Consider the following 23,468-nt stretch of genomic DNA (forward strand, 5'->3'; position numbering starts at 1 on the left):
AAGGTTCGCACCTCCGGACCAACTCAGCCACGTCCTTCCTCATGGTGGGCCAATAGTAACCCTGTCGCAGGACTTTGTAGGCTAGAGACTTGTCCCCCAAGTGATTTCCGCAGATCCCTTCGTGCACTTCTCGGAGAGCATAGTCTGCGTCGGTCGGTCCCAAGCACCTAAGCAAGGGAAGAGAGAACGACCTTTTGTAGAGTCGGCCATCCATGATCACATATTGGGAGGCCGACCATCGGAGCCGCCTGGCCTCCGTGGGATCCTCGGGGCTGATCCCGTCGGTCAAGTACCGAACGATCGGGTCCATCCAGCTTGATTCGACCGTCAGTTGTAGCACCTCGTCGACCTTGTCGATACTAGGTCGCCCGAGATTCTCCACGAAAGTCCGGCCCAGGGCGCCGTAGTCGGACGTCGCGAGCCGGGATAGCGCGTCGGCCCGAGCATTTTCTGCCCTGGGGATGTGGGAGATCTCGAAGTGTTTGAAGGGTGTCACGAGATCTTTCACCTTTTGGCGATATTTGGCCATGGTCGAATCTCGTGTTTCGAACTCGCCCTTGGTCTGTCCGACGATCAGTTGGGAGTCGGAGAAGACTTGGAGTCAGTCTATCCCGAGTTCTAGTGCTAATTTCAACCCCGCAACGAGCGCCTCGTACTCGGCCTGATTGTTGGAGGCCTTGAAGTCGAATCAGAGGGCGTGTTCGGTGACCTCTCCTTCCGGGCCGGTGAGCAGGAAAACCGGCCCCGCTCCCCTGAGCGTTGGAAGCCCCATCGATGTGTAGTACCCAGGCGGGTCGGGGCAACAGTCAGAGGTCCCGACCTTCACGGGTCTCCCTCCCCCGATTGCATGTCGGTCGTCGGGCATTCCGCGATGAAGTCGGCAAGAACCTGGGCCTTTAAGGCAGGTCTCGGTCGGTACTGGATGTCGAATTCGCCCAGTCTCACAGCCCATTTCGCCAGCCGTCCCGACGTGTCAGGTCGGTGCAAGATAGCCCTCAGGGGCTGGTCGGTGAGGACCACAATGGCGTGTGCTTGGAAGTACGGACGGAGTCGCTGTGCCGAAATGACTAGGCGAAAATCATCTTTTCTGCCTTTGAGTACCGGGTCTCAGCTTCATGGAGCACCTTGCTGACATAATACACTGGTTGATGAACCCGATTCTCATTTTCCCGGACGAGCACAGAGCTAACCGCCTCCGGGGAAGTGGCCAAGTAGAGGTACAGGACCTCCCCGACCTCCGGCCTCACAAGGAGTGGCGGGGAGGCGAGGTACTTCTTCAGTTCCTCGAAGGCCTGCCGGCACTCGTCCGGCCAAGAGAACTGCTTGGCCTGCCGCAAGGTTTTGAAGAACGGGAGGCATCTTTCAGCCGACCGAGAGATGAACCGACTGAGGGCGACGATCTTCCCATTCAGCTGCTGGACTTCCTTTTTGGTGTCCGGATGCCGCATGTCGATGATGGTCTTAATTTTCTCGGGGTTGGCCTCGATTCCTCGTTGCGAGATGAGGAATCCAAAAATTTTCCCGAAGTTACTCCGAAGGTGCACTTGGTCGGGTTCAGCTTCATCCGGTGTCGTCGTAGAGTGCGGAAAGCCTCTTCAAGATCCCGGACATGATCCTGAATCTGCGCACTCTTCACCAGCATATCGTCGACGTATACTTCCATGTTGCGCCCGATCTGGTCTTTGAAGACCTTGTTGACGAGTCGTTGGTAGGTGGCGCCGGCATTTTTCAGCCCGAAGGGCATTACTCGGTAGCAGTAGAGACCCTTGGGAGTCACGAAGGCAGTGTGCTCCTCGTCTTCAGGCACCATCCAGATCTGATTGTACCCGACGAAGACGTCCATGAAGCTGAGTAGTCGAAATCCGGACGTCGCGTCTACCAACTGGTCGATCTTCGAAGTGAAAAGCTGTCCTTCGGGCAGGCCCGATTTAAGTCGGTGTAGTCGATACAAATCCTCCATTTTTTGTTGGCCTTCTTCACCATGACAACGTTCGCGAGCCAGTCGGGATAGGTGGTTTCTCTAATAAAAACCGTCTCGAGTAGCTTATCCACTTCTTCGTCGATGGCCTTCTGTCTTTCCAAGACAAAAGACCTTTTCTTTTGTCGCACCGACCTCATAGTCGGATCGATGTTGAGTTAGTGCATCATTGTCTCTGGGGGGATGCCCGACATATCCGCTGCCGACCAAGCGAATACGTCGGCATTGGCTCTCAGCAGCTCCACCAGCCGTCGTCGGTCTGGGTCGGGTAGTTGAGAACCGACCCATACCTTTCGGTCGGGATCCCCAGCCATCGGGATGGGGACGAGCTGCTCAGCCAGTTCACCCCGTTCTCCTGCCTCCCGTGGGTCCAGCTTGTCGATCGTCAGGGAGTCCTTCAACTCATCGCTTTGGGCGAAGATCTGGAAGCATCGTCGGGCGAGCTGTTGATCTCCGCGCATCTCTCCGACCCCATTTTTGGTCGGAAATCGAACCAAGAGGTGGTAGGTCGAGACAATCGCTTTGAGCGCGTTTAGTCCGGGCCTTCCAAGTATGGCGTTGTAGGTCAAAGGCACTTGGACGACCGTGAAAGTCAAATGGATCGTGCTTTGCCGTGGTTCGGTGCCGATCGTTACGGACAGGGTGACCTCCCCTTCTGTTGTGACAACATCCCCGGCAAAGCCTACCAAGGATGTAGGGACCCTCTTGAGTCGGTCGTTCGATAATCGCATCCGGGAGAAAGTCGAGTAAAACAAAACGTTCGCGGAACTTCCATTATCTACAAAAATTTTTTTACATCGTAGTTTGCTATTGTTGCCGAGACAACAACAGCGTCGTCGTGGGGTGTTTGGATGCCCCGAACATCTTCCTCCGAGAAGGCAATTACATCATCCTGGCGTGGCCTCTTCGTTGACTCCCCTCCGGCAGACGTCCCCGGGCCCAGTCGTTTGGAAATCATATTGATGACTCCGACTGTCGGCTGGTTAGTCGTCACTTCCTCGGTCGGCTGGGGTCGTCGGTCGGCGACCGGCTGAGTCGGCGGGTTCCTTCGGAATTTGTCGAGATACCCCCGACGGATGAGGGCTTCGATCTCGTCCTTAAGCTGGATGCATTGCTCGGTATTATGGCCGTGGCCCCGGTGGAACCGGCAATACCTCCGTCGGTCGAGGCCCTTTGCCTTCAGAGACGGAGGCCGTCGCAGGTATTCTTCCCCTTCGATTTTCATCAAAATCTGCGCACGAGGGGCAGAGAGGGGAGTGTAAGAATCGTACCTGAGGCGTGTCGGTCTCAGGCTCCGCTGGCAGGGCGACCTCTGGTCCCGTCGTGGAGGCGAGGCCCGTTTGTCGGTCAGGGGCCGACGGGGCGCAGCGGGTTCCCGACCCTTTCTCTGCTTCTCCCTCGGGCCTCTGGGTTCGGCCAAGCGTCGGTCGGAAGCTCCTTCATCCGTGCGCATGTACTTGTATGCGCGCTCCAGCAGCTCGGCGTACGTCCGGAGGAGGGTCTTGTCCAGGGAGTAAGTAAAACGGGACGCCCTCAACCTCCGTTTCATGGCCGAAATGGCCATGTCTTCGTTGAGGTCTCGGACCTCAAGCGTGGCCGCGTTGAACCGCGTCACGAAGTATCGGAGTGTCTCGTTTTCTCCTTGTTTGAGGGAGAAAAGACTGTCCGACGTTCGCGGCGGCTTCCGACTGGTGCTGAAGTGAGCCACAAAAGAGTGCTCGAGCTGTCCGAAGGAATGGATGCTCCCCGATCGAAGATCGGAGTACCAGGCCCGGGCAGCTTTGCGGAGTGTGGCGGGAAAGCCGATGAAGAAGAGAGCGTCGGTTACCCCTTGAATCATCATGAGAGCTTTGTAGCTCTCCAGGTGGTCGATTGGATCGGTGGAGCCGTCGTAGGGCTCCACGTGCGGCATCTTGAACCGACTGGGGATCGGTTCGTCAAGGATGAGTCGGGAGAGAGGTTGGGCGGTTTGAAAATCTACGTCGTTCGAAGACTTCTGCCCGTCCACCTGTAACTGTGCGAGCCGACGGTCGATTTTCTCGAACCTGCGCTCGTAGTCGTCCGTCCGTCGGTGCTGGGAGACCCCAGGGGTGGAGTCTCCAGAAGAATCCGAGAGAGAGGCAGACGGCGTCCGCGGGCGCTTCTCCTTCCTTGCCCGTTCCAGCCGGGAGGGAGAGTCTCGCCGGGATCGATGGGTGTCGCGCCGCGGCCGTTCCCCTCCTCTCGGTAGGAGTGCCATGGTAGGTGCTCCTGCAAGTGTGATGGAGGTCGACGCGGGCGTCGGCGGCTGCTCTTGGAGGGCATCGGACGTGCCGCGGGCTGTTCGATCGGTGACGGTGGCAGTCGGACCGGCTGTTGCTGATGGCTTTTGACTGCATCCGTCAGTACGGTCATCTGCCGTACGATCGCCGCGATCTACGCCTCCGTGGTGGCCGCGGGGTGTGGGGAACTGGGTTCCACCGCGGAAGGTGGCGGAGAGGTCTCTTCCCGGCGGGAAGAGCGCCTCGCCGACCCAGTGATCCTCGAGCGCTAAGCCCTTGTCTTTGTCATTAGAACTGCTGTAGGCCCCCCCTTCCTGGCGCACCAATCTGTTGCGGCCAATCCCCTCATCGCCTGGTCGCTGGGAACGAGCGCCTGCAAAAAAGGAAGTCCACACAGACCGGTGGTGACTCCGGCGGGGATCCTCCGACGGTCAAGTCAGAGAGGTGACTGGGCAACAGTAAAATGAAGACAGAGAGCTCAATCGAGAGAGAGAGAGGGAGAGAGAGAGAGAGCAAGCATGTTGTTTTTTCAGACCCCCTGCACTGTTGCCTTCCCCGATATATATATAGTGGAGCGTGGTACGGCGCCGTCATTAATGGCACGGACAATTGAAGAATTGTCAACTCACTGTAGACTGTCAGAGTCACCGTGAAAGTGTCACACCGCCGTAGGGCTGTCAAATCACTAGGGTTGACGATGCCCTAGACGGGATAGTGCCCTAAGGTGCCAGAGCCGCATGTCGCTGTCAGGGCTGACAGGCTCTAGCGGCTGTACGGCGATCGGAGGAGCCGACCGACCCCAGGTCGGTTGCCACCCGTGTGGCGTCGGGTGGAGATTCGGGCCCCCTCGATGGTCAGCCGGGCATGTTGCGAGAGTCGGCCATTGGACTTCCTGGTTCAGTCGGCCCAGAAAGTGGAAAAGGTCTGCCCGACTGGCATGTCCACAGTTGGTAGAGGGCCGTTAATCGGCCGATGATGGCGTCCGCCGATCGATCGGTCGGCCGGCCGAACGGCCGGTCGGTCGGGCGGTCGGTCGCTCCGTCGGTCGGTCGGTCGGTCGGTCGCTCCGTCGGTCGGTCGGTCGTTCGGTATGTCCGATTATAAACTGACGTGAGCGGGATCGGTCGGTATTTCCCAACAGACCATAAAAAATAAATGAGTGTATATTTAAGCTCATATCTAGGCTAGACCTAGCTCATAGTCCAAACCAAAATTGGTCTGTCATGATGGGCGTTGGGATGGCCCGAGCCGATTTTCAGCCCTACGGCACATTAGAGATACCCGGCGGTTGGAGATTTAGATACAAATAGAAGCCCAAAGTATATATCTTTATTTAGAGAATGAGATAAAAGCTCAGTTGCTTTTGAAAGTACGTTGCTTTAAATTGCTTTTCAAACAAAACCTATGATATGCCTTAGTTGCACGGGGCAAAGTTGGTTGGAAATGAAAAGCTATGAGCAAAAAGCTTACTTGTGTTTTAACTAAGTTAATTTAAAAACGATAGTAACACATCTACCGAGTCCAAAATATTGAAGGTCATATAGTGTGACAATCTAAACTTAATAATGTTTAATTTCGAAATAGATGTGTGTGTGTGTGTATATATATATATATATATATATATATATATATATATATATTTTTTTTTTTTTTTTTTTTTTTTTTTTTTTTTTTTTTAATATCAGACGACATTATGTCGGCGACCGAGCCCCGTTCTCGGATACATCCGGTCCGTGGATATCTTCAATTGGACGGATAAGGCGATGTGTTCCCTCCAATATTCTAATATAATATAAAATTTATATTTCCTGTTTGCTCAGTTTGTATTTTGTAACGCTTCCAGAATGTCCTCAACAAAGGAAGTTTCGAGAAGATAAAGGTACGGACAGTTGAGTTATTTTTATTTTTTTTTATAAATCCATGTCGGCCTGGGCACATGGGCACCATGCATGCTGCATCATCCTCCACCTCCCCAGTATAATTGTTTTATATACGAATATCAATATTTTATTCCAGTGCTTCGACAATAATAAGCGGCTTTTAAAGATACAAGGAGAAGTTTCTAGAAATCATACTTCCATATTGGATTATGCGGAATAGATAAATTACTTGTGGGACCCATCTCCATCCGAGCCCTCTCACTGGCACTGGACCCGCCGGGTGTCCCACCCTTCGTCCTCGGTGCAAGTTGGAGGGGGCCAAAAAGGAGAAAAAAGAAGAGAAACTCGCTCGAGATCTTTGCTGAAAATATCCGCCGAAGCACCGCTGTTGTTAAGTTCCCCTTCCAGAAACTTCCGAAGTTCATAAATACCCGCTCTCCCATCCTTCCCCTACGGCTCCTTGCCCGTACCCGGTAATACCACTGCCACCGCCACCAACCCCCTTCCCGACCAAACTTAATCTCTATAACAAACCATGCTTTAGTCCATCAAGGCAACCAACCAGAATTAATTACCCTGTTAAGTTACCCTTCTCATAGCAATCCGGTCGTCTTCAATTTTGGAGTAGCCGTCGGTCCTGATGGAGCGCATCGTGGTGGTGGTGAAGGATGAGGAGGAGATGGAGGTCCCTCAGCCGATGCCGGGACTTCACGAGATCGGCCCGCCACCATTCCTGACGAAGACGTTCGAGATGGTGGAGGACCCGGAGACCGACACGGTGGTGTCGTGGAGTCCAGCTCGTAATAGCTTCGTTGTTTGGGACTCGCACAGGTTCGCCACCACTCTCCTGCCCAGGTACTTCAAGCACAACAACTTCTCCAGCTTCATTCGCCAGCTCAACACTTATGTAAGTACGCAATTCTTCCATGGATAACTCACTTCTTAACCGTTACATTCCCCTGTTATTTATTATTTTTTTTAGCCCCCGCGCTTTTCAGTTCTTCCCCGCTCTTTTTTCTTCTGGATAGTCTATGCATTAAGGTTTGAAATTTTAATATACATATATATTTTGTATTATATATCGAGATTAAAGTTTTATCTTGATTTTCCCCAAAACTAATTGGAACATCATGAAGTATTTAAAGTATTATATTTTAAAGCTGATAGAAACTGACCAACGTCCGGGACACTACTCGAAGCATCCAGAGCAACCGTAATACCTAGACACTACTCGAAGCATCTAGAGCAACCGTGAAACCGAGACACTACTCGAAGTATCTGGAACAACCCCCCCTTATGCTTGGCAAAACAATTAAAAATAAGATGGATGTGGGGTCAAAGGGTCCTGATGTCTGACAATGACGGCGATGGATGCAGGGCTTTCGAAAAGTCGATCCGGACCGATGGGAGTTCGCGAACGAAGGCTTCCTGGGAGGCCAGAAGCACCTCCTCAAGAACATCCGGAGGCGGCGCAACGTCGGCCAGAGCTCCCATCACGATCACCAGCAGCACAGCAGCCAGCAGCAGCAGCACCAAGTTGCCAGCGCCTGCGTCGAAGTGGGAAAATTCGGGCTCGAAACCGAAGTGGATCGACTGAGACGAGACCGCAACGTTCTGATGCTGGAGATTGTGAAGCTCCGGCAGCAGCAGCAAAGCTCCCGGGCTCTGCTCCTCGAAATGGAGCAGCGGATGCAGGGCACCGAGCGGAAGCAGCAGCAGACCATGGCATTCCTGGCTCGAGCTCTCAGGAACCCCAGTTTCATCCAGCGGCTTCTCCTTCGAAGCCAGCAAATGAAACAATTGTCGGGAGCCGGCAGGAAACGGAGACTGCCGGCGACTCCCAGCTCGGACAATCTGCGAGCAAGTGAAGACGAATTCGCCATCCAATCGGAGATGGAGAGTCTGCTGTCCGCTGTGGATGGCGAAGTTGGCAGTTCGAGCAGAGGGCGGAAGAACGAACAGATGTTCGACGCTATGGATCAGAGCTCGGCCGCGATCACCGATCTGATATGGGAGGAGCTGCTGGACGAGAGTTTGTTGAGAGGGAATGAGGCAGCGCAAGGAGAGCAGTCGGAGATAGAAGTCGTGGTGGAGGAACTGGCGGCAGAGCAAATTGAGTGGGGCGAGGAGGTGCAGGACTTGGTGGATCAGATAGGCTACTTGGGTTCATCTCCAGAGGCTTAGACTGTACGAACCAAACTGTGGATGGTACTTAGTTTCCATCCTTGTTAGTTGTTGGTTGCTCTTAAGTTTGCCACCCCCTCTCATCCTTGTGTCAGCACTTACCGTAGGTTTTTTAGTGCAGTAAACGTGTCTTAATGGTCGGGTAGCGTTCGAGTGTTGATGAATAGTGGCATCTCTTGACCTGCAGGCAGTAGCGGAAGAAAGAAAGAAGCAAGGGATGCGCTGTTCCGAGATCCAGGGGATGTCTTCCACATGGGTCTTCTATGTATGTCTGGTCACCTGTGTGTCTTCGGATAGTTCTTGAGCTGTCTTCTTCTTCTTTTTTCCCCTTTTTTTTTCTCGTCTTTCTTATTACTGGTTGTTATGTTCGAGTTTATCTTTTATCGAAGCTGATTAGTGTTTTCTTTTCTGTGCTTTTTGCCGTTCCTTTTTTTTTTTGGTTTGCCCTATGTTGTAGGTTGATTGAAAATTGCAGTCATGGTTTGTTTGATGAAGAGATTCCAAGAGTCTGCAGAGGAGACCATTCTGGTAAGTAAACAGAGCAGACATTCTTGTCTGCACTAGGTGCAGGCACGGATCTGATTTTGAGTGCTTAGGAATGATTAATGGATTTATTTAAAGCAAGCCCGTAAGAATAGCTGCTGATGTTTGGTGAAACTTTTGCAATGCTCCTAGACCACCTGGTGTTAAACTTCAGGTGTTCTTGAATTCGATGAAGCTGATGAAAGAAATCTCTGTGAATGGCTGTCCAAGACAGAGGAGTCAAACAATCCTCTTCTTGTTTATGATTGTTCCCAGCTAGGATTAATGCCTCCCAGAGAAGGTCAATCACTATTTCATAAAAAATTGCTTGTTTGGACTGATAGTTGGAATCTTCTACCTGTGATGATCTATTAATATGTTATTTTGCTTTTGCGGCTTCAGCACTTGCTTCCGGCACCACGAAATTTCAGCTTCTTTGATCAAGCATCACGACGAACCATATAATTATCATTGTACTGTTTATTGTTCTATCATTATTTAATGCTGGATGGTGTTTCTTTTTTCTATACTCAACTACTAATTTTGCTTTTGAAGAAGCAGCGGTGAGTCTTGACCTGTCAAACTTCAGCATATAGGAAAGAGAATGGGAGAAAAGCGAACGACTGATGCCAAGAGAAGGCATCGGAACACGCAGATTGAACTAGAAGATGGACCATGCAATCCTACCTTGCGTAATGTAATCCAAATTGAACTTGATGTAATTATAACTCGGTTTCCTTCCTTAATGTGACGCTTGATCAACTTAGTGTTTGTGCAGTCATTAAAAGCTCTTCTGAAGTTTGCATTTGACATTCTTCGATGTGTCAAATATGATATCTAGAGTTGGGGTTGTTTACCACCTATAGACTGTTCTAAAGCAAAATCTGTTAGCATTCAGAATGATTCATTTAGGGGTGGATTGGGTGTTTTTTGTCGTAAATTTGGGTTCTTTAGCTCCATTTGCTTGTTGGTTGTCAAAGCTCTGCTTCTTGTAAATAAGTAAGAGTTGGGTTTTTCCACTCTGTTCGGGTTCTTTCTTAGAAAGTTTGCAACAGCTAGTGTGGAAAAACCGCAGGGAAAGAAATACCACTCGAGTTACTAGAAGCCACGAGTATTGTTGCGGCCAATTCCTTCGTCGTCTGATCGTCGGGAACGAACGCCTGCAAAAGAAAATCCGCACTGATCGGAGGCGGTTCCGGCGGGAACCCTCCGACGGTCAAGTCAGAGAGGAGACTAGGCAACAGTGAAAAGGAAAGAGGGAGCTCAATGAGAGAGAGAGAGCCAGTCCGAGAGTTTTCGAAGGGACCTCTTTAGCATTGTTGCCTTCTCCGATTTATAATAGGAGGCGGTATGGCTTCGCCGTCAGTGATGTAGACAACTGGAGAGTTGTCAAATCGTCGGAGGTTATCGTGTCGTTGACAAAGCTGACGGATCCTAAAAATTAATTTGCGTCCTTGGCAGGACAGCGCCCCGGGCTTCTTGGCAGGACAATGTCCCCTAGCGCTGGTACGGTATTTGCTTGATAGGACTGCAGCCCATGTCGCTCATTCGACGTCTGGAAGACCTGTAGTGGTGGGACGTCAGGTACCCAAACCGATGGTGAGTCGGCGGTGTCCCACCGATAGGAAGCCGATCTCGGAGGATCGAATCTCCGTGATCAGAGGTGACGTTGGCCCGTTAGGCCGACCCGCTCCGATCGGGCGCGATCGGTAGTCGCTGTCGGTGTTGCCCACCGTCGGTCGGGCGAAGTCGGTCGGGCGAAGTCGGTCGGACCCGTAGTAGAGTCGGTGTAAAGGACGGGTCGGCACTGATGAGTCGGTAGTAGGGTCAGTCGGTATATCTCAACAGTTGCCCCCCCCCACTCCTAAGCCTGATGTCACACTGGCTCGCGTCTCCACGCGGGTAGGGCATTGGCGAAAGGAGTGGATTCTTTATCGCGTCTGCCTTAAATTTGTTGATCTCACCAGCGGATGATCTGGACAAATCGATGTCAGGTGTCCCGTCGTTCGGTGGCTTGACGTCAGACAATCCGGTGTCAGGCGATCAGGTGTCAGACGATCGGGTGTCGGACGATCCGGTGTCAGGTATCGGGTGCCGGACGATCCGGTGTCAGATGGTTGGGTGCCGGACGATCCGGTGTCAGACGACGGGTATCCGCGCCTTTGGGGAACGCAAACCGCCATCCGACGCCGGCTTTGGGAGCGTGGGCCGCCGTCAGGCGTCCCATCGGGGATGCGAATCGTCGTAGGCGATTTAATTCTGGGGCGCGGCCCTGCTGCCACGTCAGGAGGTCGTTGGGCCGGCATCCTTCACATTAATGAAGGCGACGTGGCCCGATCGGGATGGGTGCGCCGAACCGCCGGGCCGGAAGAGGGCCCGGATGCCGCCACGTGTCGACCATCCAAGAGGTCTCGATCGGTGCGGCCACATCCCGACCGTCGGTCAACCCTATATATATGGGGCCACTTGTACTCAAAGCTTCATTTCTGACGGTCTTGCTGCGGAGACTCTGCCCAAACGGTCTCTCCGTCGTCGCCGGCAGCTGCCCCACCCCATTCTCGCAAAGGTTCATCCGGGGTTCGTGCCCCCTGCTTTGCTCTTGCTTTCTTTGAAACCTTTCTTTTCTTCTCCTTCTTCTTCTTCTTTGGTCTTGTCTTCTCCTTGGTTCCGGTGTCATGGCCAGGACCTCACCTCAGGAGGCTCGATCGGAAAACCCGACCGATGACCTTCGGTCGACTCCGAAGTTGAGGTTTCCTCGCTTTCGGGGCCGAATGTCGATCGGCTTCGGGATCAGTATGCATCCCGGAGCAGTTCCGACTTTCGCCCCTGGGGCCGGGGTCGGGTTAACAACCCGCCCGCGGGTCAGGTGGCTTTGTACGTCGAGGACCTCCGGGCTGGTCTTCGGCTTCCGATTCCGGAGTTCGTTCGGAATCTGCTAGATTATTACGGACTTTGTCCGGCAAACTGGCGCCGAACTCAGTTCGGCTAATAATCAGCTTCGCCCTGTTGTGTCAGCTCCTGCCGACCAACCCTCGGATCTCTCTCTTCCGGCATTTTTTGTCCTCCGACCCCACCCTAAGGCCCGAGGGTGGTGGCTCTTCAACCCCCGGAAGGGTCTTTCCTTCATCACTGGCCTTCCATCGTCCATTCATGGGTGGAAGAACCAGTTTTTCTTTGTTTCCTCTTCTTCTTCCTGGGGCTTCCCTTCTCATTGGGGCGTACCTCGAACCGAGGCAAAACGAGAACAGTCGGTGGAGGCGGACGACCGGGAGGACTTCCACCGACTCAAGGACATGTCGGTCCCGAAGCAGAGGGAGCTTGTTACCGAACAAGCCCTCTATGATGCTGGCCTGAGCCTGGTCCCCGTCTAGGTACCGCCCGATCCATCGGTTGTTTTTCATTTCACATTCGTCCCGAACATACACTGATCTCTTGTCGAAATCGCAGGGACGCGCCGAGGATGAGGCCGACTGATGTCGAAATCAGACAGTATGCGGCGAGGAAGAGGCCGGCATCCGGGGCCGGACCTCACGGCCACCGAAGAAACCCTCACGCGCCGACCGTCGTCGCGTCGGCGGTCGATCAGTCGGAGCCGGTAATCGCACTTTCGGCTCCGACAGTGCAACCAGGAGCGGCCAGCGGAGGAAGCGGCCGAAGGAACATCGGTGATCTCACGACTGAAGAGGCGTCGGACGCGTTCGGGAACCCGAACGTCATCCGTCGGCGCCTGCTACTGCGACGGGGGGTGCTCAGTCAAGCTCGAGCATCCCTCCTTACCCGATCTACGGGCCTGGGCGGCCGATCGGGGGAAAGCCCCGATGGCCCCCGCTGGACCCAAGGTCGGGAAGTCGGCCGCGTCACCTGGCCTCGGGCCCCCGAAGGAGCGTCAGCCCTGGCCGACCACAACTTGGCCAGGAGGCTATGTCAGGGGATCCTCCTCCCAGCCGACGTGGAGGTTCTGAAGGCTCGGCAGGTGACCGAGATGTTGTCTTCGTTTTACCGACCATGGTCGGGGTAAGTTCCGCTCGTCCCTTTCCTTCTTACTATTTCATTATTTCGCCTTCCTGACGTAGTCCATGTTTGCAGCTGATTTACACTATGTCCGAACTTGAGGCCGGGTACCGAGGTTCGGGATATCCGGGCGGCCTGGAAGGACAGGGCGACGACGCGAAGCTGACAAGGCGGTGCTGGTCGAACATCTGAAGCAGTCGACCGACCGGGAGGCGAGGCTGGAGAAGAGATTTCTCTCATCTCGGGTCCGAACTTAAGTCGGCCCGAAAGGAAGCCAAGCGCAAGGGTCGGACCGCGCACCGACTGCGCGCGAACGGGATGGCGTCGCCGCGAGCTCGAGGGAACCGAGCAGCTCCGGGTCAGCCTGGAGAATCTCGCCAAGGCCGAGGAGGACTTGTCGATTGCCCAAGCCGATGCCGACATAGCGAAGGCAGAGGCGGAGTCGGCGAAGGGCTCCTTGATCGGGTGGAGCGGAGGCGAGGTCGGCGAAGGAGTCTGAGTCGGGCGGTGGACGACTTCCGTGGCTCGACAGGTATCGGGAGGAACTGCTAGAGACCGGCTTTGCGTCGTACCGGGTGGGGTACGAAGACGGTCGGGATGCAGTCCAGGCCTTGTACCCGGAGCTGGACCTCAGCGGTGTCATTCCACCAGGAGCCGAGGACCAAGCTACGGAAGAGATGGCCGACCCTTCGTCGGGAGACGCCGTTGCGGTGGAGGAGACCGTCCCAGAGCAGATCGCCGAAGGAGAGACGGTCCCGACTCCCGACCCGGCTCCGACCATCGATCAGCGCCGACCTCCGATCTGCGCCACCTCGATCCAGCGCCGAGTCGATCCAGCGACCGTCGACCAGTGCCGACGTCGACCCTGTGCCGATCATGGTGGATACACCGGTCATCCCCAGAGCTTTCTCCTTATCGAAGAGATTGACTCCGAAGGATGATCGCAGCCTTATCTTCTTTTGCTTTTTTCTTTGCGTACTTGTAACCGGGCTTCGACCCGATTTTGTAGACTTGAATGAACTTAAGGAATTTTGATTTCCTTTTTGACTTCTTTTCTTGCCTGTCTGATTGTACTTGTAGTCGTGGGTCATAAGGTCGGAGAGTCGCAGTCCCGACTACCATATTAGGTCATTCAAGACATCCAAGTTGTTAGTCCGGATAGTCGGTAGCACGCCATAGGGTAAGCAAGACGAACTCCGACCATTAACCGCCCGTCCTAAGACCTGGACCGAACGTCCGTCGTTAGGTCGTAAACCGAATGCCAGAGTCGAACGTACGTCGTCCTGGCATGAGTCGGGGTCGACCGACTTCCAGGCACGAGTCCGTTGAGTCGGTCGTGCCGACGGAGTCGAAGGTCGTTCGCGGGGATGAAGTCGACCGACTTTCGGGTGCACCCCGATGACCCGAATGTCGTCTGATACATCGTCGTACGTACGTCGACGTGTTTGGTCGGAAAAGCGATGGCAAGTCGAGTTCCCACTACCCAGACTTAGGTCGGGTACTTGCGTCGCCGTGTGATAAACGATGGTAAGCCGAATACCCTTCGACCGGTCTCGACCCGGTCGGTAGTCGCGAACGCGACGTTGGTTGCGTTGGCGCTTTGCCTTTCCCGGTCGGAGCGGGTCGGCGAGTCGGCCGATCGTTCCGCTCGATCATTTTGGCCGAGATTTTAGATGTAGGAGTGTAACTCCCGTCGTCGCAGATGCGTCGGTCCTTTAAGCGTCCGATGCATCGTTGGCGGTCGGTCCGTCGGTTCGTAGCGGATCGTCAAGTCCGAGTTGGGACACGGGACTCGCATCCCTTGGTGAGCGCCGAACAACAGTCGAAGAGTCGACATTCCAGACTCCGAAGTTTAAAACTGAGTTCGTATTCCAAGTGAGGGGATACAGAGTTCACTGATAGTACATCCTCAGATTGTCGGCGTTCCAAGTCCGTGGGATGGCCGTCCCTTCTAGGGTCTCTAGTCGGTAAGCTCTCGGTCCGCAGGTGTCGGCTACCTTGTAGGGTCCCTCCCAGTTCGGGGACAGCTTCCCGGTCCAGGGGTTTCGAGACCTCCGCCTTTCTCAAGACCAGGTCTCCAGGTCGGAAGAGCTTCGGCTTCACCCTGGCGTTGTAATATCGGGCCACCTTTTCGGTAGGAAGCCATACGAAGTTGTGCCTCACGTCGGAGCTCGGGTAAGAGGTCCAAGTCGGCTCTCCGACACTCGGAGTTGTCCGGCTCACGATACTGCTCAACCCTAGTTGATGGCAACCCGATCTCCAGCGGGATCATGGCTTCCGTTCCATAGCCAAGCTGAAAGGTGATTCCCGTCGGGACCCGGGTGTCGTCCGGTACGCCCACAGGACGGAGTTCAGCTCCTCGACCCAGAGGCCCTTGGCTTCATTCAGTCGGGTTTTGAGCCCATGCAGTATGGTTCGGTTGGTCACCTCGACCTCACCGTTGGACTGTGGATGCCCGACCGAGGGTAGTCGGGCGTGATTTGAAATCTTGCCACAAGATCTCGAAAGTCCTGGTGTCGAACTGTCGCCCGTTGTCGTAATGATGGTGTTTGGACAGTCCGAACCTGAAAATGATGGACTTCTGCATGAAGTCCTCCATCTTGGCTCGCTGCATGCTTTGCGCTAGGGTTCGGCTTCCACCCACTTAGTAAGTAGTCATCGCGATGACGATGAACTTTCGTTGTCCGGATGTCCGGAGGAAAAGATCCGAGTATGTCGATTCCCCACTGGGGCGAAGGCACGGGGCGACCGAGCAAGCGGCTGGGGGCGGGGTCAGTGTGTATGCTGGCATACCTTTGGCATGGTTCGCACCTGAACAACTCGGCCGCATTTTTTCATAGTGGGCCAGTAGTAGTCCTTCGCAGGACTTTGTAAGCCAAGGACTTGCCCCCCAAGTGATCACCGCGCAAATTCCTTCATGTACTTCTCTGGAGGGCATAGTCCGGTCGGATCGGCCCTAGGCACTTCAGCAAGGGAAGGGAAAATGACCTTTTGTATAGTCGCCGTCGATCATCACATATTGGGAAGCCGCCACCGGAGTCGTTTGGCTTCCGCTGGTCTTCGGGGTAGATCCGTCGTCAGGTACTGAGCGATCGGGTCCATCCAGCTCGGCTCCCGCGCCAATGCAGCACCTCTTCGACCTTGTCGAGCGCTCGATCGTTCAAGACTTTCCACGAACGTCCGGCCCAATGTGCCGTAGTCGGATGTCGCGAGCCTGGAGAGCGCGTCGGCCCGAGAATTTTCTGCCCTGGGATGTGGAAGATCTCGAAGTACTTGAAGGGTGCCACGAGGTCTTTTACTTTTTGGTGGTATTTGGCCATGGTCGGATCCCGCGCCTCGAACTCGCCTTGGATTTGCCCAACGATCAATTGAGAGTCGGAGAATACTTTGAGTCGGTCGACCCCGAGCTCTAATGCCAGCCTCAAGCCCGCGACGAGCACCTCATATTCAGCCTGATTGTTGGAGGCCTTGAAGTCGAATCGGAGGGCGTGTTTCGGTAACCACTCCCTCCGAGTTGGTGAGCAGAAACCGGCCCCGCTCCCTCGAGCGTTGGAGGCTCCGTCGATGTGCAACACCCAGGTTGGATCGGGGTCACATTCGGAGGTCCCGACCTCCTCGGGGCTCCCTTTTTTCGACGGTCGGTTTCGGTCGTCGGCATCGGCGATGAAGTCGGCCAGAACTGGGCTTTGAGAGTAGGCCGCGGCCAATATTGGATGTCGAATTCGCTCAGTCTCACAGCCATTTCGCCAGTCCGTCCTGATGTGTCAGGACGGTGCAGGATTGCTCTCAGGGGTTGGTCGGTGAGGAGCCACGATAGCATGTGCCTGGAAGTACGGACGGAGCCGCTGTGATGAAATGACCAGAGCAAAAATCATTTTCTCTGCCTTCGAGTATCGAGTCTCAGCTTCGTGAAGCATTTGCTGACATAATATATCGATTGATGAACTCGGTTCTCATTCTCTCGAACGAGCACCGAACTAACTGCCTCCGGAAGGTAGCCAGGTAAAGGTACAGGATCTCCCCGACCTCCGATCTTACGAGGAGTGGACGGAGAGGCCAGGTATTTCTTCAGTTCCTCAAAGGCTTGCCAGCACTCGTCCGGCCAAGAGAAATGCTTGGCTTGTCGCAGGGTTTTGAAGAACGGGAAGGCATCTCTCAGCCGATCGAGAAATGAATCGACTGAGCGCGATGATCCTTCCATTGAGTTGCTGCACCTCCTTCTTGGTGTCCGGATGTCGCATATCAACGATGGCCTTGATCTTTTCGAGGTTGGCCTCGATTCCCATTGCGAGACGAGAAATCCGAGGAACTTTCCCGAGATCACTCCGAAGGCGCACTTAGTCGGGTTCAGCTTCATCCGGTGTCATCGTAGAGTGCGGAAGGTTTCTTCGAGATCCCGGACGTGATCCGAAATTCGCGCACTCTTCACCAGCATGTCGTCGACATATACTTCCATGTTGCGCCCTGATCTGGTCTTTAAAGATCTTGTTGACAAGTCGTTGGTAGGTGGCGCCGGCATTTTTCATTCTGAATGGGCATTACTCTGTAGCAGTAGAGGCCCTTGGCGGTCACGAAGGTGGTGTGTTCCTCATCTTCGGGCGCCATCCGGATCTGGTTGTACCCTACGAAGGCATCCATGAAGCTGAGCAGTCGATAATCGGATGTCGCATCCACCAGCTGGTCGATCTTCGAAGTGGAAAAGCTGTCCTTTGGACAGACCCGATTCAAGTCAGTGTAGTCGATGCAGATCCTCCACTTCCCGTTGGCTTTTTTCACCATTACGACGTTGGCGAGCCAATCGGGGTAGGTGGCCTCTCTGATGAAGCCTGCCTCGAGTAGCTTATCCACCTCCTTGTCAATGGCCTTCTGTCTTTCTGGAGCAAAAGATCTTTTCTTCTGCCTTACCGGGCCTCATTGCTGGATCGATGTTGAGTCGGTGTGTCATCGTCTCCGGGGGAATTCCTGGCATATCCGCCGTCGACCAGGCGAATACGTCGGTATTTGCCTTTAGTAGCTCGCCAAATATCGTCGATCGAGGGTCGGATAATTGAGACCCGACCCACACCTTTCGGTCGGGGTTTCCTGTTATCACGATGGGAACGAGCTGTTCGGCCGGCTCGCTCCGCTCTTCTTCTTCCCTTGGGTCCAGCTTGTCGACCGTTAGGGGGCCCTTCGATTCGTCGCTTTGAGCAGAGATCTGAAAGCATCGTCGGGCGAGGCGTTGATCCCCACGCATCTCTCCGACGCCATTTTTGATCGAAAATCGAACCAGGAGATGATACGTCGAGACTATCGCATTGAGGGTATTTAGTCCGGGTCTTCCAAGTATGGCGTTATAGGCCGAGGGCACTTGGATGACCGCAAAAGTCAGAAGGACTGTGCTTTGTCGTGGTTCGGTGCCAGCCGTCACAGGCAGAGTGACTTCTCCTTCCACCGCGACAGGCATCTCCGACGAAGCCTATCAGGGGCGTAGAGACTCCCTTGAGTCGGTCGTGTCAACAGTCGTATCCAGGAGAAGGTCGAGTAAAACAAAACATTCGTTGAACTTTCATTATCTACAAAGATTCTTTTTACATCATAATTTGCTATTGTTGCTAAGACAACAACAGCGTCATCATGGGAGTTTGGATGCCCCGAACATCTTCTTCTGTAAAGTAATTACATCGTCCGGGCATGGCTTCTTTGTCGGCTCCCCTCCAGCAGACGTCCTCGGGCCTAGTCGTTTGGAAATCATATTGATGACCCCGGCGTAGGTCGGTTATTCGCCGCTTCTTCAGTTGGCTGGGGTGTTGATCGGCGATGGGTCCGGGTCGGTGGATTCCTTCGAAACTTGTCGAGGTATCCCCGGTGTATGAGGGCCTCAATTTCATCCTTAAGCTGGATGCATTGCTCGGTATTGTGGCCGTGGCCCTGGTGGAATCGGACAGTACTTCCACCGGTCGAGGCCCTTTGCCTTCAGAGGCGGAGGCCGTCGCAGGTACTCTTCGCCCTCGATCTCCATCAAAATCTGCGCACGAGGAGCGGAGAGAGCAGTGTAGGAGTCGTACCTGGGCGTGTCGGCCTTGGGCTCCGCCATCGGGGCGACCTCTGGTTCCGTCGTGGGGGTTGGATCCGACTGTCGGTCGGGGGGCCTGCTAGGCACAGCAGGGTCCGACCCTTCCTCCGCTTCTCCTTCGGGCCCTTGGGCTCGGCCAAACGCCGGTCGGAAGCTCCTTCATCCGTGCACATGTACTTGTATGCGCGCTCCAGCAATTCAGCATACGTTCGGGGGAGGGTTTTGTCCAAGGAGTAGGTGAATCGGGAAGCCCTCAACCCGCACTTCATGACCGAGATGGCCATGTCTTCATTGAGGTCCCGAACCTCAAGCGTGGCGCATTGAATCGCGCCACGAAGTGTCGGAGCGTCTCATTTTTCTCCTTGTTTGAGGGAGAAAAGGCTGTCCGATGTTCGCGGCGGCTTCCGACTGGTGCTGAAGTGGGCCACGAAGGAGTGCTCAAGCTGCCCGAAGGAGTGAATACTTTTCGATCGAAGATCGGAGTACCAGACCCTGGCAGCTTTGCGGAGCGTGGTGGGGAAGCCGATGCAAAGGAGAGCGTCGGTTGCCCCTTGGATCGTCATGAGAGCTTTGTAGCTCTCCAGGTGGTCGATTGGGTCGGTGGAGCCGTCGTAAGGCTCCACGTGCGGCATCTTGAACTGACTGGGGATCGGTTCGTCAAGGATGAGTCGGGAGAGAGGTTGGGCGGTCTGGAAGTCAACGTCGTTCGAGGACTTCTCTGCCCCGTCCACCTGCAACTGGGCAAGCCGACGGTCGATTTTCTCGAACCTGCGTTCGTAGTCGTCGGCCCGTCGGTGCTGAGAGATCCCAGGGGTGGAGTCTCCCGACGAATCGAAAGGGAAGCAGACGGTGTTCGCGGCGCTTCTCCTTCCTCGCTCGCTCCAGCTGAGAAGGAGATGGCCGTCGAGACCGACGGTTGTCACGCCGCGGACGCCCCTTCTCCTCTCGGTGGAGCGCTGTGACAGGTGCTCCGGAGGGGGCGACGAAGATCGGTGCGGACGTCGGTGGCTACTCCTGGAGGGCATCGGGCGCGCCGTCCGGTTGCTCAGCCGGTGAAGGCGGCTGCCGGAACCGGTTGCTGTTGAAGGCTTTTGACCGCGTCTGTCAGCACGGTCATTAGCCGCACGATTGCCGCGATCTGTGCCTCCGTGGTCACTGCGGGATGCGGAGAGCTAGGCTCCGCCATAAGAGGGTGGAGGAGAGGCCTCTTCCCGGCGGGAAGAGCGCCTTGCCGATCCAGTAACCTCGATCGCTGAGCTCTTGTCTTTGTCATCTCGAGTTTCGTGGGGGCTACGATCCCTGATGCTGTCGATCGTATGTTTACGGTAGTTACTGCACACGTGCACCGCTACCTGGCAGCGCCAATCTGTTGCGGCCAATCCCCTCGTCGCCTGGTCGCCGGGAACGAGCGCCTGAAAAGAAAGTCCGCACTGACCGGAGGCGGCTCCGCGGGGACCCTCCGACGGTCAAGTCAGAGAGGAGACTAGGCAACAGTGAAAAGGAAAAGAGGAGCTCAACGAGAGAGAGAAGAGAGCCAGCCCGAGAGTTTTCGAAGGGACCTCTTTAGCATGTTGCCTTCTCGATTTATAGTAGGAGGCGTATGGCTCCGCCGTCAGTGATGTCGACGACTGGTAGAGTTGTCAAATCGTCAGAGGTTGTCGCGTCGTGACAAAGCTGACAGGTCCTAGGAATTAATTTGCGTCCTTGGCAGGACAGCGCCCCGGGCTTCTGGCAGGACAATGCCCCTGGCGTTCGTACGGCATTTGCTTGATAGGACTGCAGCCCATGCCGCTCATTCGGCGTCTAGAAGGACCTGTAGTGGTGGGACGTCAGGTACCAAACCGATGGTGAGTCGGGGTGTCCCACCCGATAGGAAGCCGATCTCAGAGGATCGGATCTCCGGTGATCAGAGGTGACGTTGGCCCGTTAGGCCGATCCGCTCCGATCGGACGATCGGTAGTCGCTGTCGGTGTTGCCCACCGTCGGTCGGGAAGTCGGTCGGGCGAAGTCGGTCGGACCCGTAGTAGAGTCGGTGTAGAGGACGGGTCGGCGCTGGTGAGTCGGTAGTAGGGTCGGTCGGTATATCCCAACAAGTATAAAACTATTGAGCCAGTAATAGTCTCCATAAAATTTGCAGCAAGCTAGTTCAACAGAATGACCGCCCTGCAGGTCTCTATAATCTCTTATACAGAGCAGGTTTCAGCATTTACTAAGGCCAGATTGTGTAGTTGGAGAAAATGGCCTACATGCTACTCTGGACTTATGGCATCACCTTGTAGATGTAAATGGCTTTATTGCGTGGAGCTGGAGATTATGTTATCGAACTCAGCAGAACTTCTGATTTGTCGAATTTACTTTTCATTGAATTATACTGCGTTCAATTCTAAGCCTGTCACGGGCGATCTGTGACAGTTGATTTCGGAAAAGCTTATAACTAGTAATCATTTAGTTAAGCCTATCAATCATCCAGCAAGACATTTGTCTAAATTAAAAGTACTTTTTGTCTATTATTTGATGAGATTGCACGACATGAATTGGTTCTGGACTGTCTTGATCCTTCAAAAATATCAAGGTCCCTTGGAATGTTTATTAATTGATTTTTATGGCTAAAACCTCTACCAAATGTTCAGACAATTTTGTCTAATAAAATAAAAGTTGCTTTTCCAGGTGGATGTATTTCTTTATGAAATTGTTGCAATTTCCAGGTGGAAAAGAGGTTTGCGGATAATGCAGGGGGTGGCAAAACATCAAAGATAAGGGTGAAGAAAGCCGTCCAAAATCGTCCAACAAGAAGGACAAGAGACGAAAATATGGTCCCGGGTCTCAGAAGGTTCGCTGCAAATACACATCCATCCAAAAGTCTACCGGTCCCATGTCTTAACTTTATTTTTGGTTCTGATCGAGACATTTAGCTTCCACAGTGAAGAGGCATGCTTCCATATTATTCCTCTAACACACAGGAATTAAAGGGATAATTGAGGACGATGTCAATATCTCCAAAGGATCGGCATCGTCCATTGGGTTTTAAGGGCTACCTCGTAGATCTGCTTTCTACCATCCTGGGCTGGGACAGACCGGCTCGATATATGTTATGTGACCCAAATCTGGTGGTCCAACTCAGTGCCATGCAAAGGTGGCATACGGTCAGGTTAGATCAAATTCAGATATTAGCTAATCCCGGACCCAGACCTATTGGGTTTTGGGTTCCAATCGAAGGACGGTTAGATCTAGTTTCGACTGATATAAATAATTTATAGAACTTATCGTATCCAGGTTCTTTTCAGGCATCAAATTATATAACTTGAACTATCAACTAAGTTTACAAGCATCCATACTTAGAAAACCTTATTTAAAAACATTCAATAATATAGTTTTAAAATTGAATTAAGACCAACAAGGGCAACAAACAATTTACAGTCATCCAACTTGATGGTTAATATATTAAGGATTATAGAAAAATATACTTGATATGACATCATGTACAAATACTTGAACATCTTCTAACATGTGACTGTTTATATTCTATCCCATTAACTCAAATCTAAAATCCGCTCGAAATTTTCAAAGCCTGGTTTTGGATCCATATCTGACCAATTCCTCGGCGTATGTGGGTCAATTTGTGTTGGGCTTAGGTTAAAAATCGAGTTTCCAAATCGGAGCCCTAGCACTATTATATCTGTGCATCATCAATTCATCCTACGGTGAAATTAAAAAACTAAAAGATTTTTTTGGAGCCGGCGAGTCACTCATATGTTTCCAAATTTAGCTAGCCAGATTGCATTTCCACTTTATCGGTCCAAACCTGCCAGGAAATTTGAGAAGGCAATCAGAAGCTTGATGTGCAAAAGTATAGGTGATTAATTACATCCACCAAACACCTAAGAATAAAGTTAGATCTCACATGTCAAGAGTCGAGAAAATGAAAAATATGATAAAATTAGTATACAATATAAATAATCTAATAATTTGTGATCACTGGATTAAGTTGGGCCTGAAAATCTTAAATATAAACTCCATCTGATATTTTCAAATAGTCTATAGATCCAACCATGCAATCCATCAGCAGGTCTGGGTCCAGCTTAGATCAAAAACAGGTTGGAATGATTGCCCTAATTAGACCTCTGCATCATCAATCCATCCTCTAGTGAAATGAATAAACTTGTTGCTTCTCATTGTGCTGGCTCGTAGGAGGCTCTTCCTCCTCGGTGCCACTCAAGGCTCCTGCGTCGGATGTTATGCGAAGCTTTGACGCCTCTGGCATCTTTGCCAACTCCATCAATGGCACATTGTTAGGCTTCTCGGATGACTGGTATTCATCATATTCATCAATTGAACATGTCTGAAGAGTATTGAATATAAATCAGTACGCTTTGTATCATAATGAGGACAGGAATCACCCTCCATTAGTTATAACATCAGTATATCTGGTGAAGTTCTTTTCTACTTATTAGTCAGTCCTACCAGCTATTTTTGTGCTCAAGAGTACACGTGCTGCCAGCTTCTAGTATCATATGTGAGTCAGCAGAAGAAGAAGATTGACCATTATTATGCCTTGACATCAGCGAGGTCAACATTGT

The 23,468-nt window shown here is 53.1% G+C and overlaps 1 protein-coding gene and 1 long non-coding RNA gene across 15 annotated transcripts; one reads left to right on the plus strand and one right to left on the minus strand.

Annotated features, from left to right (window-relative positions):
• Positions 1-6,554: 6,554 nt before the first annotated feature.
• LOC105040455 (heat shock factor protein HSF30) lies at positions 6,555-9,602 on the plus strand. 14 transcript variants are annotated; one of them, XR_003800138.2, is made up of 5 exons: positions 6,555-7,026; positions 7,497-8,568; positions 8,761-9,126; positions 9,228-9,298; positions 9,381-9,602. XR_003800138.2 is itself a non-coding variant. In XM_010916987.4 (3 exons), exons 1-2 carry the CDS (start codon positions 6,760-6,762, stop codon positions 8,301-8,303), a joined length of 1,074 nt encoding a protein of 357 aa, XP_010915289.2. In that variant the 5' UTR covers positions 6,555-6,759; the 3' UTR covers positions 8,304-8,327; positions 8,425-8,712. The 14 variants fall into 14 exon arrangements, 3 of the variants coding, with proteins under 3 accessions (XP_010915289.2, XP_019705194.2, XP_010915288.2); XR_003800139.2 differs by having other exon boundaries at positions 9,387-9,602; XR_003800144.2 differs by having other exon boundaries at positions 7,497-8,327; positions 8,491-8,568; positions 8,761-8,831; positions 8,979-9,602.
• Positions 9,603-22,301: 12,699 nt separating this feature from the next.
• LOC140856152 (uncharacterized) lies at positions 22,302-23,462 on the minus strand. Its single transcript, XR_012139506.1, has 2 exons — positions 23,353-23,462; positions 22,302-23,230 (listed from the first exon to the last, which is right to left on the minus strand). It is a non-coding gene; the product is annotated as an uncharacterized lncRNA (long non-coding RNA).
• Positions 23,463-23,468: the final 6 nt, after the last annotated feature.

This window comes from Elaeis guineensis, chromosome 3, assembly GCF_000442705.2.
Source record: "Elaeis guineensis isolate ETL-2024a chromosome 3, EG11, whole genome shotgun sequence".
NCBI lineage: Eukaryota > Viridiplantae > Streptophyta > Magnoliopsida > Arecales > Arecaceae > Elaeis > Elaeis guineensis.